Source organism: Strigops habroptila, chromosome 1, assembly GCF_004027225.2.
Source record: "Strigops habroptila isolate Jane chromosome 1, bStrHab1.2.pri, whole genome shotgun sequence".
Classification (NCBI taxonomy): domain Eukaryota; kingdom Metazoa; phylum Chordata; class Aves; order Psittaciformes; family Psittacidae; genus Strigops; species Strigops habroptila.
This window is the reverse complement of record NC_044277.2, coordinates 13,551,880-13,568,574: the sequence shown is the minus strand read 5'-3', so window position 1 is coordinate 13,568,574 and position 16,695 is coordinate 13,551,880. Positions and strand designations below refer to the sequence as shown.

The following is a 16,695-nucleotide window of genomic DNA, read 5'->3' as shown; positions in this document are numbered from 1 at the left end:
CAGTATCCCCTCTGTCACCTTAGAGAGCTGCTGAGGCAAGCTGCACAGCTCCGTGAACTTAAAGATGTTTGGGGTGCACATGGGTCCTAAGGGAAGGATTGATGTAGCATCAGCTCCAGCTGATAGAGATTTGTTTTTTCAGGTCAGACCCCGCACTCTGCCCTCACTGTAGAGGACCCGATCCTTCCAGAGTTCATATTCTGCTCCTGCAACTAGCAACACCTTCAGAGGGGAACTCCTTCAACTTTCCTGAGAAGTTTTCTGTTTCCTGACTGTGTGCAGAAAGTAGAGAGTTATTTCATCTACTGGAAAAGGCTGGGTGCAGGAGGAACAGGGACTTCATAAACTTGCCAAATAAATCTGCAGCCATGGTTCCCTTCTAGCAGTATCTCCTGGACCTTCAACCTGTTCAGCTTCTTCTGTCTCTTGAAATGGGAAACTTCCTCTCTTATCTCCTTATGATAGCTTTTTTTTTTCCGGCTTCTCATACAAGAACTGTGTGTTTTCATTTGTTAAAATATCTTCACACCATCAGCTGACTGTTACATGTAAAGCACTGAGAAGCTGGGGACTATGGCAGGATTGTTTTGGAGCAGTATGCAGGGACACAGCAAGATTGGCCTATTTAAACATGGGTACATAAATTTACTCCCTGTGAACACTGAAAAACCTTCACAAGATGGCACAGACCTGACAGTTACATTTTTTAATTCTCTTGTTCCTCTGGAGCTGAAAGTGCTTTACAACACAATACAAACTGATCTGTTGCCAAAGCAGTGCCAGTGTCTGCAAGTGAGTGCAGAAATTGTTGAACCTTGCGCCTAACACCATGAAGGGAATAAAGGACAGGGAAGTAGCAGCAAGCAGAAAGTATCCATCTAACCAAGCTGTTAGCTGACCAGGACAGAATATAATCAGTAGTAATTAAGTATGCCAGTACTGCCAGTATAGGATGGTGACTTTCGCTATGATTTCTCATGATGACAATGCTGTTGGTCAGGTTACTTGACCTGCTTTCAGTGCTTATCTGTTAAGGATATGTGACCATGAAAAAGGGGTTAAAAAAAGTAACAGTTTACTGTAGCAGGGATATTGTAGTTGCGCAACTGCCTCTGAAGGGTTTTCCCTGAGCAAAAGGACTTTGTCAGGTGTGCAGGACACCTATGGCTTTTGTTGCCCTGACAATTGCTCAACAGAACTACCTCCAACCTATTAAACATGCTTCAAACCCACAGCACCCATTGAAAACAGTAATTACCCAAACCCTCGAAACTAGTGTTTGCTTGACAGAAAAATTCAGTGCTTGTTCTCCTCAACAGACCTCTTGCAGAAGCCAGAGTAATATCAAGGAAAGGAAACATGTAACAGAAGCAAGTGGTATTTCATATTTTCAAAACGGTCTAACAGGAATGGAAAGCAGCAGGGTTCCTTCCTACACATTGCCCTAAGCTAACATTCACCCTGATGAATACCAAAGGGAAATTACAAGTTTCCTTTAAAATGCCTGTTTTCCCTGCAGAGCCCATGCTGTTTAAAGGGATTTACAAGGCTTTAGCTTTGCACTGGAACTTTTGTGTTGATAAGTTATCTTTTAACAGGAAAAAAGCCCCATACAATTCACAGAAGTCACCAGCATTGCTACTTCTGCCAGCATGGTAAAATAAGACAGTAGTACCATACAATAGCATGGGCCAAGGGCTGAAGAGAACTAAGCAGAACAGAAATAAATTACTAGTGTTTATTCTCACAGCAAGCAACTAAGTAAGAAAATCACATTTCCTACACACTAATCATCATTCTTCAGTGAAATTGAGATAGAGTTAAATAATCTCTCCCAACCATCATCCAACATCACTAACTGTATTTTAAAAGCAAACTTCTCTGAACACAAGAAGAGTATCTTTCAGAGCTTAAATGTTCCTTTGGTATAAATATCATCTTATTTTGGAGAAAATAAGAGAGTTACATCATTCGTTAGATTAAATCAGAAAAAAAGAAAAAAACAAAACCAAAGCAACAGATTAATGTCAAAGCAAAACAGTAGCGGTGGTCTTGAGTTTAGTTTATGAACAACCACATTATATAATCACTAAAGTTGGTGTTGAAGGAATCAGGACTTAACTGAAAACTGTTTTAAATCCAGAGGAAATACCCTTTGTAGCACATGTAAGAACGTAAAGTTTATCATGGCAAGAAGCCCTGCCAAAAGCTTACAGGAAAATACTTCTGTGCTACCAGACAACCACAAGAGACAATTTTTAAGTTGCAGGAATCAGACATTTCCCAGAGCTTTATGCAGTTATTAGAATTTGTATCCTGACACTTGTGGGGGATTTTAAAGCCTTCAAGTTTTGTGCTTTTCTAATTTAAACAGAATTTGGCACCTAGAATAATAAAATTTTGTCTACTGGTCACAAGAACTTTATCATCAGTGTTAACATAATTAATTCCTGTTTACTGCTTTCTCTTAAATAGATGCTATGGGATGCAAGTTGCTGAAATTGTGTCAGATTAATTTTACTTAGAAGACCTGGCTACTTGTCTGTGTACATGGCTGAGATGCTTCCCAGCCCTTCCCACTTCCCTCCAGCATTTGCAACACTCAAAGAGAAAATAGACACAAAGCACTTTGGTAGAGAGGGAAACCTGTAACCCCAAATGATGGCTTTGTAATAGTGCCACTGGTGGTTTGAGCCTTAAGAGGAATTCTAAACAAAAATTTATCTTTTACATCAGCCAACTACACTAATGCTAATGCTCCATACCATATGCCTTCTAAAGAAGCTGTCAATGCCAAAAGAGGCCATTATCTAGATATGCTAGCATGCAACAGTGCCTCTTCCATTGGCTTAGGACTGTGCCATCAGTGTCACTTGTAGAGGCTTGCCAGGATTACGAGACTGTGAATGCATAGAAGTAGCCAACAGAGATTTGATTCACTTGACTAGGTTGTAAATCACATGCACTGTATGAGGTTCACAGTACCAGAAGTTATGTATGTGCAATGAGGCCAAGGGTCTTCCTTTGAGAATGAGGGCTAGCATTAAGCCTCAAACTCGGATTAGGGGAAAACTCTGCAGATTCTGGCCTTTAGAACAAGATGACAAAAATCAGATTTTCTCCTCCCATCTAAAAGCCCACTGCTGGGTGTTTAGCAATGTTACCTCCTTAAACATCTCCCTTATCTCAGTTTCCCTCTAGGTAGGGAAAGGCCAATGGAGCAGTTATTCCCAGGAACCTTCCAAGAGCAGCAGCAATGCAGAAGGAGTGCAATACCGCCTTACCGGTGACAGCAGATGTTCTCACCTCACAGCCTCCCCACACCTCCAGAGCAGGGCCATGTGTGGCGTACCCCAGTAGCTTACGACACCAACCAACCTCCCCTCCCAGCTCTGCTACTATGGCAAAACCTAACCAGTAATGACATTCTGTGGGTGTGTGGTTTATCGTCTCACTGCTGAGTATTAGGACAGGGCACCTGGGGTCCTGGCAGTCCTCTTACCAGCCAACCTAAGCTCTTGAGAAGGGCTCTGCCCGGTGAATAAGAGAGCTCTGGCAGCACTCAGCTGCCCACAAGTGCCTCTGAAAGTCCCTGTGAAAGGAAATCAAAACACATTAAAAAAACTGAATGTGTGGTTTATTATATTTAAGATGCTATTTGTCTATAGGGTTTAAATATGTCTGTCACATAGTTAACAGTAAATGAATGTAATTTTACATGTTCAGTATTTTGATACACAGTACAGGACTACAAGTGTGGTAAAGGAGCATGGGAAATTAATATTTCCATGATGCACATATCAAACCCTGCAGCACCACTTAAAAGCTCGGAGTAAGGACTCAAGCTGCAGTATTACAAGCGCTACTAAATAAACCAAGAGACATACCTATATTAAACATTAGAGAAACAAACAAATGACACAAGGGTTTAATATTTAAGATCTGATACAGGATTAAAATACTAATATTTTTAATGTCCTGGTTTCAAATTAATAAATATAAAAACAATATAAAAATATACACCAGTTGATAAAAGGATGCACTGAGTAAGGTTAGAAAGCTAAATTTCACTTTCAAACGTATGCAGGTATGTCTTTAGGGAGAGGATTTCTGTGTAGCTGCGACTAGTTTTTCGGAAGAAATCCAAGCTTGTGAGCTGTTCGATGTCACGCACACGTGCAGTGTGCATCTTAAGAAGGTCTTCAACCCATTTCGATTCATCCTCCAAGCTCTGAAAAGTAAAATGACATTTTATAACATGCCATGTTAAAAATCAGCTCCAAAAGCAAATGCAGCTTTTCTAAACATTGGGTCCACCTGAAGAATCTCTGCACTCTCTTCAAGAATGACTAAGGTAAACAAGTTCCAAGAAAACAGATATGAAACTAGCCATGCAAGATGATTCCTATTTATTTTGGAACCCATTTTAGCATGGGGTTGAGACAATGACCACAGTCATCTAGAAAAAGCTGGGCCCATGTTGCAGGCATTGCAGCCATACGCTTTTAGAAGATCCATTGGTTGCTACATACTTTTTTATCCCACAGAAAGAGCTCCATATTCATCAGCTGTGTGCTACCAAAGCCCAAACGCTAGGCTGTTTAGCTTTGAACCCTACCTCTACACATTATTCGTATCTGACCAGCACCTCTAACACAATATTCTTTTAAACTTTCCACTTTACTGTTAGGATTATGATTCATTAAACAGTTGGGACTATGGTTTATGTTGTACCTGTAAAATCCTGTTATTGGAACATACATATTATACACTGATAGAAAGAAGACTTTCACTAAGCATTTTCCAATATGAAAAGGCGGCGATGCTGCCAGAGCATGTGATTTGGGTAGGGTTGTGTGGCTGTAATCTTTCTTAGGAGGCTGCTCCTTCTGCATATATTGCGCCAGCTCCAGCACATGTTGGAGCCATCCACCAACTTAATGTAACTCATACATCAGAAAATCAGCCCTGCAACACACTACAGTTCCTGGCTGTTTTGAGCGCATTAACCAGCCCAGTGAAAAGTCCCATGAGCATTGCAGCCAGGCCTGCACAGCAGGGAGCAGACGTGGGAAAAGGACAGAGCAAACAGGACTTTTCCCCCTTTGGCCTCTCTGTCTGGTACGTTGACACTGCTGCTGGGGAAGCAAGTTAGGAATGGAGGGTTGTGCCTCCGGCTGTTTGGACTCCATGCATGGTTTGGAAATCTTGATGATAAAAATCTATTTCTGGGCTGAGCTGTGAAAATGAGCCCTTTTCTGGCTGTCTCCACAAGGTCTTCCTGCAGAGTGGTCCTCTCGCTGATCAAGGCTAAGCTTCAGCAATGTCACAGCCTACCTGAAGCAGTAGATGTGCCACGACCAAGGCAGTGGGTTCCCTTGCAAAGGCCAGGAGGGCGAGAGTCATCATTTGCACAGAGAGGACACCAAGTGCCAGCTAGGTCACAGCTGGCTGCGCTAAAGCAAACGTCCATGACCCAGTTAGCATTTGTCTGGTTTGATGCTTTTCAGCTCCAGACTTTCCTCTCAACCTGAGGATTAGCAACCTGCAGCTCAAAACCAGGTCTGGAACATGAAGAGATGCATGCAAATTAAGAGTGAAGAGAAGGGAGAGTGCCTGCTCACTCCCTGCAGTGCCATGCTCCAGGAATGCCGCTGCCTGGCAGGATTTGGCCGCAGGAAGCCCCCTGCTCAGCCTTCGTTCTAGTGATCAGGTTGCTACTGTACAAATGAGCCTCCACAATGTTATTACTGCAAATGCAATCACTGTGACATTTGGTTGTCTTCAAGCCTTCCTTCTGAGCAGGAAATCTGCATTTTACAGAGCTCTGAGGAAAGTCCCGTTGCTACAAAGCTCACTTTTTTTGAATATAAGGAGGACTCCTCTAAGTGTTTGCAAAAGATCTGTAATATGAATATAAAGAAATCACAGGATTGTGAGGTTGTTTAAACCAAGTCCAGCCAGGCAGCCCCAGAAAATCAATAAACTGACCTAGATTGTAGTTTTTCCACTCCACAACTGGCCCATGAAACCTCAGGTCCAGCAGCAAGAATTTTAAACACAGTGGTCAGCTAACATGGTATTATATTACTGCAAAACAATTAATGAAGTATATATATTTAAAGTGATAGTTTTCTCCATCAGTGCTGGATAGTAGCACCTCAATAGTAGAGTCTTAGAAGGAAAAACTAACAATTGAAAACATGGAGGTAAATATAAATAGGCAACCAATTAGGAGGCTAGCCTAAAATCCACTGGAAAAAATACTGGATATTCTGGATAAAAGAGTTTCTCTGGATGTCAAATTATTAGCAGGGAAAATTGAACATGGTCAGAGCATAGACAAGGTAGGTGAGGAACTCACTTACTAAAAAAAGAAATTTGAAAGGGAAAATTGTGGCCTGGAGGAAGTTTCTAGCAGGGTTCCTTCAGCTTTGATACTGGGAAGAGTTTTGTGTAATGTTTTCATATGTGCTTTTTGTGCCAGAGTCATTTGTGTGCTAGTAAAAACAAAACAAAAAACAATTGGGAGCTTCTGTCAATGCAGAGGAAGACTGGAATACTGTACTGGATGATGCAGATGCAGTATAGTATGAAACTGGGTTATCCACAATGACGGCAAAAATTTCTGCTAAGGTGGGAGTTTCTTGAATGAAACAGCAGACAGAAGAGAAGGACCTGGATGTACTGGTTGTGCATGGCTGTGAGCCACCATTATAACACAGCTATGGAAAAAGCAAATCCTAGATACTATCAAAGGAGTTGTGTCCAGTGGAAAGAAAACCATTTTCATTTTGAGATCTCAGCTGGAGTACTTATCTCCTTCATGTTCCAGGGGGAAAAAAAAAAAGACGAAGAAAAAAATCAGTCTGGAACAGATACATAGGAGGGCTACTAAAATGCTCATCCTCTCTTACAAACAGAGCAAAAAAGATCCTGGGTCTCCCATGAATAGGGAGAAGTATATGCCTTGAGAATCATCATAAATCATCACTAGGGTAAATCCCAAAGAAGCCCAGTGAAGGGCTATTTAAGCCATAGAAAAATGTTGACACAAGAATAAATGGGTATAACCTCACCATGAATAAACACAGCTTGGAAATGGAACAAATTCAAATGAGAAGAGTAGCGGTGTTCTCCAACAGCCATGTAAGGAGAGAGAAAGTGTGTGCTACAAGGGCAGAGTGGGGGGAAAGCTAATATTTCTTCAGATCTTACAAGAAACCTGTGGAGAAGTTAAGGAAAAATTCTTATATTATCCCATGCATTTCACCCATGAAGAATGTAAGGTTTTACAAAATCACTTCTTTGAACAAATAAGATGGAACATCATGTGCAGAAGACTGACACTGTATTTGAAAGGCAAAATTTTGCCTAACTGTATTTTCATTCAAGAGCTACATTTAAACATTTTTGGAGTGTAAAAAGCATATGTAAAAAGCATATGTAAATTTGCTATGCAAAAAGCATAGACCAATATCTGCTAATGACCTTGAAGTAGCACTGAAGTTCCTCCCAGAACTATAAATATCATAAGTAGTATGACCTACAGGAAAAAGAAGCCTGGGTTGGAATATAAGAAACCAAAAAGTAAAGGAGGCCATTATTCTAAACAGTTCATAAAAAAGATTTCAGCAGTTTAAGAGGACCATGTCACGCAATATAGGGAGAAAGAAATAATTGACTTTGTCATAAAATTACATATGAGCAGAGATACAAGAACAGAGGCACAAATAACTGCCAGATTAGTAACTTCCAGATCACCAACTGGATCCTGATTCAGAAGAAGAGTCCAGAGAATAACCACGATCAAATATATATAGGGCTTTCTGAGACTTCTGGTGGAAGACATCTCTGCCCAAAGCAGTTAAGAGTCTAAACAGGGGGAAGCCAGACCTGCTCAAGAGAGAGGGATACTGCTCCAAAAGCATGGTTTTAAAAAGAGAGACCTGAAAGCAGGCCATGTTTAATGAATGAGAAAGAGACAGTGTTCCAGGTGAATTGTGTACAGAGTTGGAATGACTATTTCTGCCTGTAGCTGGAATAGGAGTCTTAACTTTTTTGTGCCAATACAAAATTCATAATGTTAACGCGTTCATTCAGGAAACGGTCTCCTGGCAGCCTATAGTGAAGTGTCTGTGTGCAGGAATCCACACAGCTGTGTAATGGGAGAACAAGTTCAGGCGGAAGGACAAGTCTAAATACAGCTGCCTGGGAGAACTGCTGTCCTTGCAGAGCGCCAGAACCCATTGGGACCCAACTGCTCTCCTGCCGCATGGTCAGCTGCCAAGTGCATGTTGCTTTCTGTAGTGCTGACCAGACCAAAGCCTTTGTACTTCACCAAGATTCTTAACTATAGGATCTTGCATCCTAAAGGAAGATAGGAAAGGAACCAGGAGGGGTGTCTGGTGATCTCTGTTAATAAGAAACCCAAATTTTCCCTTGAATCAAGACATGTTCTGGAAACGCAAGAATTGGCACTCTACCCATGTCAGGTTTCAGCATATAGTTTTAATACTGTGTGGATTGAATGTAATCATGCTGTCTGAGGCACCCCGACTGCCATAGCAGAGAGACTCTCAGACCTCAATAAAAACATCAGACTGTTGCCAGCACAATACATCTGCACACACAACCTCCCCCCAATCTGCTCTGAAGTTACAATGACAGTGTCTGCCAAAATTTAGAAGCCTACATGTTGTTTACAGCCAACCTACTGTATGTCAGTTCTTCCTGACAATATTAGGTGCAGTAGTAGTTCAAGACAACAGTGAGCACTAGCATCTAATAGTAATGGGGTTTCACATGTCCCAGGGTTGTATTACCACAGGGCTACAGTAGTGCAGCAGAACTTACATTGCAGCTCTCATCATTGTCAGGCCGGTGGGGAAGGATGTATGAGAGAACGGAGAGTGGTCCATCACACTTGTCGGCTGGCTGAGTGAAATCTAAGCAGCTGGTTATGATGGTATAGTAATGAGTAGGAACGGGGATGGCGCTGCCTTCCACAAACCTGAGGGAATAAAGCAAACATTTATCCACAAAGGATAAACTTGTTTGGAAGAAGGTTACACAAACAATATGGTCTTTTCTTCCCTACATGTGAGGACACATGTACACTGTCGAGATGGTTTTGATTCCTAAACACTATCTAAAAATGAGCATTCAGTTAGCTAATGTTTTGATCCTGTGCTATAGAAATACCACACACCAGTGTTGAAAAGTTTCTTCAGTTCAGGGACAGAGAGAAAAAGCATTACTGAATTAATGAAAGACTTGAGTATCTAACTCAATAGCACTGCTATGGTTTGCTCTAGTATCCAGTTGTTAGCTCTTAAGTTCTGAAGGATTTTAGAGAAAATAGATTATTTGGAACATAATTCAGCTCCATCTCAAGGATGAATGAACACTTAATTTCAAAGTCAAGGTGAACAGTTACCTACAGAATTGCCAATCCCTTATTTTTACCACTGTCCTACCTAAGGGGCATTCAGTCTTGATGGACAATAATTTTAGAAAGAGCTAGAAAATTACATCTCCTCCCAAAAATTAAATAACGTACAGCTAATGAATTGTTTAAGATAAAGCCATCATTAAGCAAGAGAAAACCAATTTAAAGACAAACTCTTACTGTTTTATTTTGTCAGGTGTATCATGTAAACCATCATAGTCATAATCAAAGATTGGTCCACTTATAACATTGACTCCATTTCGTTCAGTGGCGTATCTCTTCACCAAAACCCTCTGGAAATAGTTCCATACCTCTGTGAGGAAAAACAAGAAAAAAAACCCAACTGAAAATAAAATACACCAAAATTTTTATAAGTCAAAACATGTCAAGATTATAAACAATTCTTTTTCTCCTGAAAATAAAAATCCAGTGGACATCATTCACACAATGGTAGGGGAAATCAAAGACTAAGCATTATAGATTTACTGCAGCTTCATTCAGTTTGGTCAATAAAGCCTATTCAGGCTGCTTTGTTCTCTGTTGATTTTTTTTCTCCCCAACCAGCGATAAAGGAAATGCACGGTACCACTCCCAGGCTGGCATTGCCATAGACATTGCACAGAGAGTCCGCTGTTCCTTTACCAAACAGCAGAAACAGCTATTCACATGCTTTTGATGTCCCTGTAAACACTTCCTTTGTCTTTTTTATCTTTTTTATCATGTTACAGGGAATGGTGATGTGGCTTTTTTTTTTTTTTTTTTTTTATTCTAGAAAGGAAACAGCACCATGATTAAAAGTAAACTGCAAATATTTTAAAGGAATGGGAAATACAGAGGTATTTCTAAAGGAGTTAAATTCTCCTTGGATACAAAATGACTAATTTTTAAATTAAGTGCCATCGGGCATGACCAAAGTATGGCATGGCATCTCATTACAGCAGCTTTTGGGAAGAGCGTGACACTTTCTCCCACCACACCCCCCTCAACTTTACAAGTTAAGATGCTTGCAGAGACAGGAAAGACACTGGAGTCTCCTGTTACATCATTCTTTTCCTTCTTTTTTCCAACACTAACAGAAGTGTGTGTAAACAAAACAACTCAGACTTGTAAAAGTTTAACTTCTGTCTTGCCAGCTCAGTCCATTAAGTCAATGATTCCCTGGTGGTGATGGCAATGCCAGCTTCAGCAAGTTCCCCAGTACGCCTTGTCCTGAGAGTGCTCAGCGCCACATGAACTCCTTGCTCAGGCTGACGCAGAGGGCCCCACAAGCAATGGTCTAACAAGAACCTCAGCTGCGGTAAGCACTTGGCAATACCACTCCTCCAGCTGCTTGCTCCTCCAATGCATTAGCCCTAACAATAAAAGTAGCCCAAAAGGAAAGCTTTCCCCCCTCAGTTTTCCAGCTGAATTAGTGCCCAACTTAGGTTTCTACTGTAGCCACATAGACAACAATGCCAGCGTAACAGGGGGCCAGCCCAAAGGCATCATCTTGGAGCTCCTGGGGCAAAGCAGAAGGTGCTTAAGACATACTCATTGCGGAAAAGATGGATAGAGAATTATTGCCTGGAGGGATGTGATGGGACTTAAAAATGTGAATTAAAAAACCCAAAGAAGAATATCGGGCCTCAGCAGCCAGCACTGTCACCAAACCCAGCATAGCATAAAACTGCCACCTCATATTTTCCCTGGTGTGGAAACAGCTCCATATAACAAGCTTATAATCAGCTCTCAGCATTGCAACCTGCACACATGTAGTGGTTTGTAACGGAATGATATTAGTTCCAGCATTTTTTCTTAGGGAGTCCTTCACCCACTTGTGATGATGAAGAAGGCCACTAGACAAAATGAGCTGCTAGTGGTGGGTTGTTCTCCTGTAATTAGCATCATGGCTAATTTGCTTAGACTAATATTAGCATAAAGATCATTTTTATGAAGTGATTGGAGTGGGAAATCCCCAATAATTTTGCACTCTGTAATCAGTTAAGTGCTTTTGCTTAGATTTCCAGCAAACATCCCCACTTGCTCCTACTCAGAGGTTTTTCAGTTAAAACACTCTTTTCTGGTTAAAAAGAAAAAGCTTCCCATGGGCTTTGATGTTTATCCAAACCTCTCTGGCCTAAAATCTGAATTGGAAATCTCACAAGAACAGGCTTTTGAGTTTCGTCCAAGGCTTCCCAATTCCTGCCAAGCCAAAAATGCCACCAGAATAGTCTGACGGTTTTCCTACCTCTTGGCAAAACTAGAGAGAAAAGGGATGTGCAGACAAAAGAAATGTTAATACTATATCCCTGCAGTGCCGAAAGTTTCAGCCAGGTTAAAGTCATTCCTCATTTATTTTCCTCTTGCTTTTTCTTTATAGGTAATAAATATGTTAGGTCTCCCTCTAAGGGCATGGAAAGAAAGAATCAAAAATAACCACTCGCCCCTGAACTACAACAACATGCTAAGTGCACACTCCCAGGCTTGAGAAGTAAAAACATGTTGCCAAAGTATGTTCTGCACTAGCTTGGGCTACAGACAAGAAAGTCTGAATGGTCTTGCACAAACTGAGTTACCGTGGCATGAAATTGCTGAACTACGGCACATCTGTGCTCTTATCTTAGCCGAGCTCTAAGGAAAATAAACCTTTCTTACAACTTAAGTCTTTCTTGTGGTATTGTGCCTACCCGTACCTAGAAATATAGAGGTGCCCACATGCATTATCTGCTGGCTACAGGTAACTCAACTTTATTTTCTAAACTTCTCCCATCAATTCATTCCATAGTCCAACACACATATTAAGAAAAAAATAAGTTGGGAAAGAAAAGTACACCCATGGAAAAGGCACTTACTTTTGAAGGCAGGATACATTGGAATGATATTTGTTATTAGAAAAGCATCATATTTGGCTTCTGCAGAGGAACTTAGTTCTGAAAAAATAAACCAGAAAATATTAACAAGATGAAATATCGGAAATTCAAAGAATATAAAAATGTTTTTAAAAATGGCTTCGGAGATTAATCAAAGGGAATACTGTCATCTAAACAGCAATCTGAATGCTATATTCAGAAGTGCACATTATGTGCATAAAATTTGTCTTTAATGTGACAGCTGAACATGGAAAGTGAGGATTTTATCTTTGCTTCAACTGTCAACAAGTTCAAATATTTTTATAGCTCATCTATTTTTGCAGTCTCGAAAGTCAGAGAGCTGCTCTGCAGGATTTTACAAAAGAGGCAATTTCCAGGGAGAGGAGTGCAGGATTATCTTTTAGTTCTGAGCAAGCCTTTGCACCAGTAATTCCATATCAGAAATCCACCATAAAGTATTTCAGCCACTGAGTGAGGAAGCAAAGCAATGAAGTTCACAACTGTTGAGACAGTTGTGTGCCTTGAACATTAACTGATTCCAGAAGATTGTTGCTCCAAGACTGAACCAATGTAACTGCACCAGGAGAATCCAGGATACTTATTTACACAGATTTTCCACTAGCACTATTTCTGTAGCATGGTTGAAATTTTTACAGTATGTAAGAACCTAATTTGGATTTATAAATTAAATATACATTTATCTTACTGATGTTTGAATTAAAATTTCAAAACTTTGACTAGATTCCCTGTTCATATAAGCTGGTATCTACCCACTGACATTAAAGGGCCAGCTTTTGAAGGTTGTCTTCTAGCTTGTACTCCTACTCCATGCACTTCTTTGTTCACCTTTCCTTTTATTAACTAAACTGGGACACTTCACTGTTTTGTGCATGAATCTGGGCATCAGTTTGGAGCATCTCTCATGCAAATCATGCAAATTGTGGCGTTGGGTCCTTGGTCCTCCGCAAATGCAGCAAGAATAATGTATCCATCCCATTGGGCCCCATACATGATGCAGGTGAAGGAGCAGCTCTTCTGAGGAGGAGACATCACAGAGGAAGGCATCACCCTGGATCAGGGGGAAATTAAACCATTCCTACCTCTTCTTTCCCAACAATCTCAAGTACTACTTAGTCTGTTTATATCTGAGGGAAGGTGTGTCATACATAAGGTTTTCCCTAACAAAAAAGAACATTACAAAGCCTCTAGGTATTAGAAAGCTCTCTGAACTTACGAGGAGGGAAGAGGAAGCCATAGGAGAGCTGTTTGTCGCCTCTGTAGGCTGCGCAGCTCTGGCTGTTCCCTGGAGAAATGCGGAGGTCGGGCCTCACACAGCTGGCCAGGTGCTCCGGGACACCGGATACCTCTGCCTGCATTGAGGAATATAGACAGAAATGACAAGGAAAGTAAATTTCAGCATTCATAGCTAAAAGAAAACTGTTTCATATAGTCAACATTACATGGAAGACCTTGTGTGGAGTAAACCACATAACTGTACAACCGAATCCTGCTCCTGCTGCAGAGCCCCTCCTCAAAGGTATTCGAAGTCACCATATAAAATAATTCAAATGAAGTCACTGATTATTCCATCATAGCAAAACAAACCCCCATCAAGCAAAACTTCGAAAGAAAATGAAACCAGAAAAATAAATATACAGCCCTTCTGCCTTAGAACTCTTTTCTCCTGAAGGAAAGAAAGGATTTTGCCACCGTTTACAAGCATGTTTCTGGTATTTACAGCATAATTTCTGGTGGGAAAAATCTACTCAGGGAAGGGAAATCTTAGGACTTCAAGGATACGGGTACCAAACAGATTTCCCCAGGGCTTTTTAAACACTTTTTCAAGAGCAAAGACAGAACTAACCTGTTTAGAAATAGTGTAGGATGTCCAGAGAGGCATCAGGAATGTTTCACTGTAGCCACTTTCAAAGTCATGGTGATGCAAGATGTTGTATTTTGTGCGGTACAGTACTGCGGGGCGCCCATAGAGAAGATGCTTCTCTACAAATCAAAAGAAATTACATTTATATTTATCACTGAAAACCTTAAAGGTGAAAAAGAAAAAAGGATTTGCTTTCCAACTCATGCTGATTTTACAGTGATTCTTAATGGGACACTGATGATGTATAACAGCTAAGGAAATCTTTTAACAGAGAGAGCAGCAATTCATCAATAGTTTTGGTTGGGATCCCCATTCCAGGGTCACAACCCACTTTGAGGTTAAAAGTCCCTTCTGCCCTTGAAAGTTTTTTGGGGTCATAGCATGGAGAAAGGGTGTTTCTCCAAACACAGGAGACTCCACACAGATCTTTGTGTCTGCATTTCAGTCACACATGAGGTGATGTTTTTGTACTTTTAAGTCAGCCCCTATTCTATCACTCCTGCCACTCTTCTCCAGACTTTAGAAAAAACATAGGAAGGAGAGAAAGTCTCTCTCAACGGAGAGGCCAAAGTGGTCGCTCAGTAAAAGGGTATTTTTTTTCCCCTTACCTTCTGTTCCCTTGACATGAAAGCGCTTGTTGAGTTCATCCAACTTGTTCTTCTCAGGAATAAAAGAAAAAAAAAAGAACAAGATTAGGAGCATTCTGACATCTAGTATTATTAGACATCTGAGCAGAACAAAACTAGCACTATAAAACACTAATGATTTTTTTTGTTTCCTTTTTTACAAAAAGCCAGAATTGTTCCAAAAGGGCACAAACACTTCACAGGAAGGATCTGGGGAATTGTTACAGATCAAACCCTCACAAAAGAGATAAAATGGCCTCAACTTTACTAGGCAACTGTTAATAATAGTGGAAACTTCAGCATCCTATGCGCCTACCTTATCATCACATGTACATCCTATGTCAAAATCTGACGCGGAAGGTAGAGCAACAGGATAGAGTGGTTTGGCAACTTCATCTGGCACGGTTGGTTTATAAACATTGGCTCTCAGCAGGTGATTTAAACTTCCATGGGTGCCATTATTGGGAGCAGGCTTTAGTCCAAGCAGATCTATGAAGCCACAAAACACAAGTGAATGATGGTTAGGTTGCAAATATGTATTCAGCAGCATCTCCACCAAGCTAAGACATTTACTTGCAATACTGTTTACACCCAAAACAAGTAAATGAATGCTTTTAATGTAATAAAAATACTAACATTTTGTCCAAATCACAAGATTGCTGATGCTGCCTGAATAGCATGGTAGCCTTTATGACACGAAGGTTAGTTCACATCAAGACACTCGAAAACAGTTTTATAACTTCGCCTGCAGTTTCCAGTGCAAACTTACAGTCAATGTATAATGACCTTACACCAACCATCTGGAACACAGTGTTATTAGTCACTTGCTTTATAGAAAAGGGCCGTTTATCTTCTTGGTATTCCACATTTGAAACAAAAAGTTTAAATAAGTGAACTACACCTTTGGCTTGAAACTTTTATTGCACTGGAAAATCAATATTAAAGATCCTAATGAAAATCTGTATACATCATTGGATTCTTCTTCGCTACTATAGTATGAGTTCAGGGAACACAGTCATACCATGAGATGCCATAGAAAGCTAAGTGATATCTCTGAGCTTCTCCGTGAGAACTGCAGCTGCAAAAGCAGCCTCTGATCAGAAATCTCTTTCCTAGACTGCTGAGGTGTGGACACCATGCACTGTAGTCGTGTGTATTTGATCTCTGCCAAGCTGCATGCAGCAAAACTATGGTACCCCCCCTTTACTGGCCAGCTACTAGAGTAGAGCAAACTGAGGCTCTTATTAAGTGCCTTCAACCCTCCTCGCCAAAAGGCAAGTGTTTGGGACTGGGGAAGGGATACTGGGAGTGAGTCAGGGCACAAGCTCATGGGTGGCTAAATGAAGCCCTGTTAGTTAAAACAGCATGTTTCTTTTGAAATTTCTCAAGTAGGTAGCTTACCACACATGACGTTGTAAAGTTCAATGTTTTCAAAAGGAGGTACTTTGGTCTTATATTTGAATGTAGGGCCATAACCTATAAAGACAGTCTTGAGGAAAAAAAAAAAAAGGCATTAAAAGGTAGGATTTTTCAGTGAATATTTATGTTTTAGAGACCTCCAATTTCTTCTGCCTTTAATGACCCTCCCACAAAGGTTATTGCATTGCTCATACCTGCATGCTGTTTATCTTGTTGTCATAGCCATGGTCTCCATGGAAGAAACATTTTCCTGTTGGTTTCTTGTAAACATCCACAGCTTTCCTAAATTGAAAAAAGTATTAGAAAATTTCCTCTTACATGTTAATTTCTTCATCTGCAATAAAATGATGCTCATTTTGGCCCTGTAAATTACTTGAGTTACAGCAATCAGTTCCGTAACCACCATTTTCCTGGCTGTGAATATACAACAGATTGCAGTTACAGTAACAAATGAATTATCTGTGAATG

The 16,695-nt window shown here is 40.6% G+C and overlaps 1 protein-coding gene across 4 annotated transcripts in view; it reads right to left on the bottom strand.

The window, feature by feature from the left end:
* Positions 1 to 3,620: 3,620 nt before the first annotated feature.
* Positions 3,621 to 16,695, bottom strand: part of ENPP2 (ectonucleotide pyrophosphatase/phosphodiesterase 2) — a 53,057-nt gene continuing 39,982 nt past the window's right edge. For all 4 annotated transcript variants that reach the window (XM_030499215.1, XM_030499232.1, XM_030499208.1 and 1 more), the window contains 10 exons: positions 16,422 to 16,509; positions 16,210 to 16,297; positions 15,125 to 15,297; positions 14,791 to 14,839; positions 14,165 to 14,301; positions 13,535 to 13,670; positions 12,283 to 12,360; positions 9,632 to 9,764; positions 8,857 to 9,013; positions 3,621 to 4,231 (listed from right to left, as the gene is read on the bottom strand). In XM_030499215.1, coding sequence (XP_030355075.1) covers positions 4,061 to 4,231; positions 8,857 to 9,013; positions 9,632 to 9,764; positions 12,283 to 12,360; positions 13,535 to 13,670; positions 14,165 to 14,301; positions 14,791 to 14,839; positions 15,125 to 15,297; positions 16,210 to 16,297; positions 16,422 to 16,509 — 1,210 coding nt within the window. In that variant the 3' untranslated portion in view covers positions 3,621 to 4,060. The remainder of the gene's footprint in view (positions 4,232 to 8,856; positions 9,014 to 9,631; positions 9,765 to 12,282; positions 12,361 to 13,534; positions 13,671 to 14,164; positions 14,302 to 14,790; positions 14,840 to 15,124; positions 15,298 to 16,209; positions 16,298 to 16,421; positions 16,510 to 16,695) is intronic.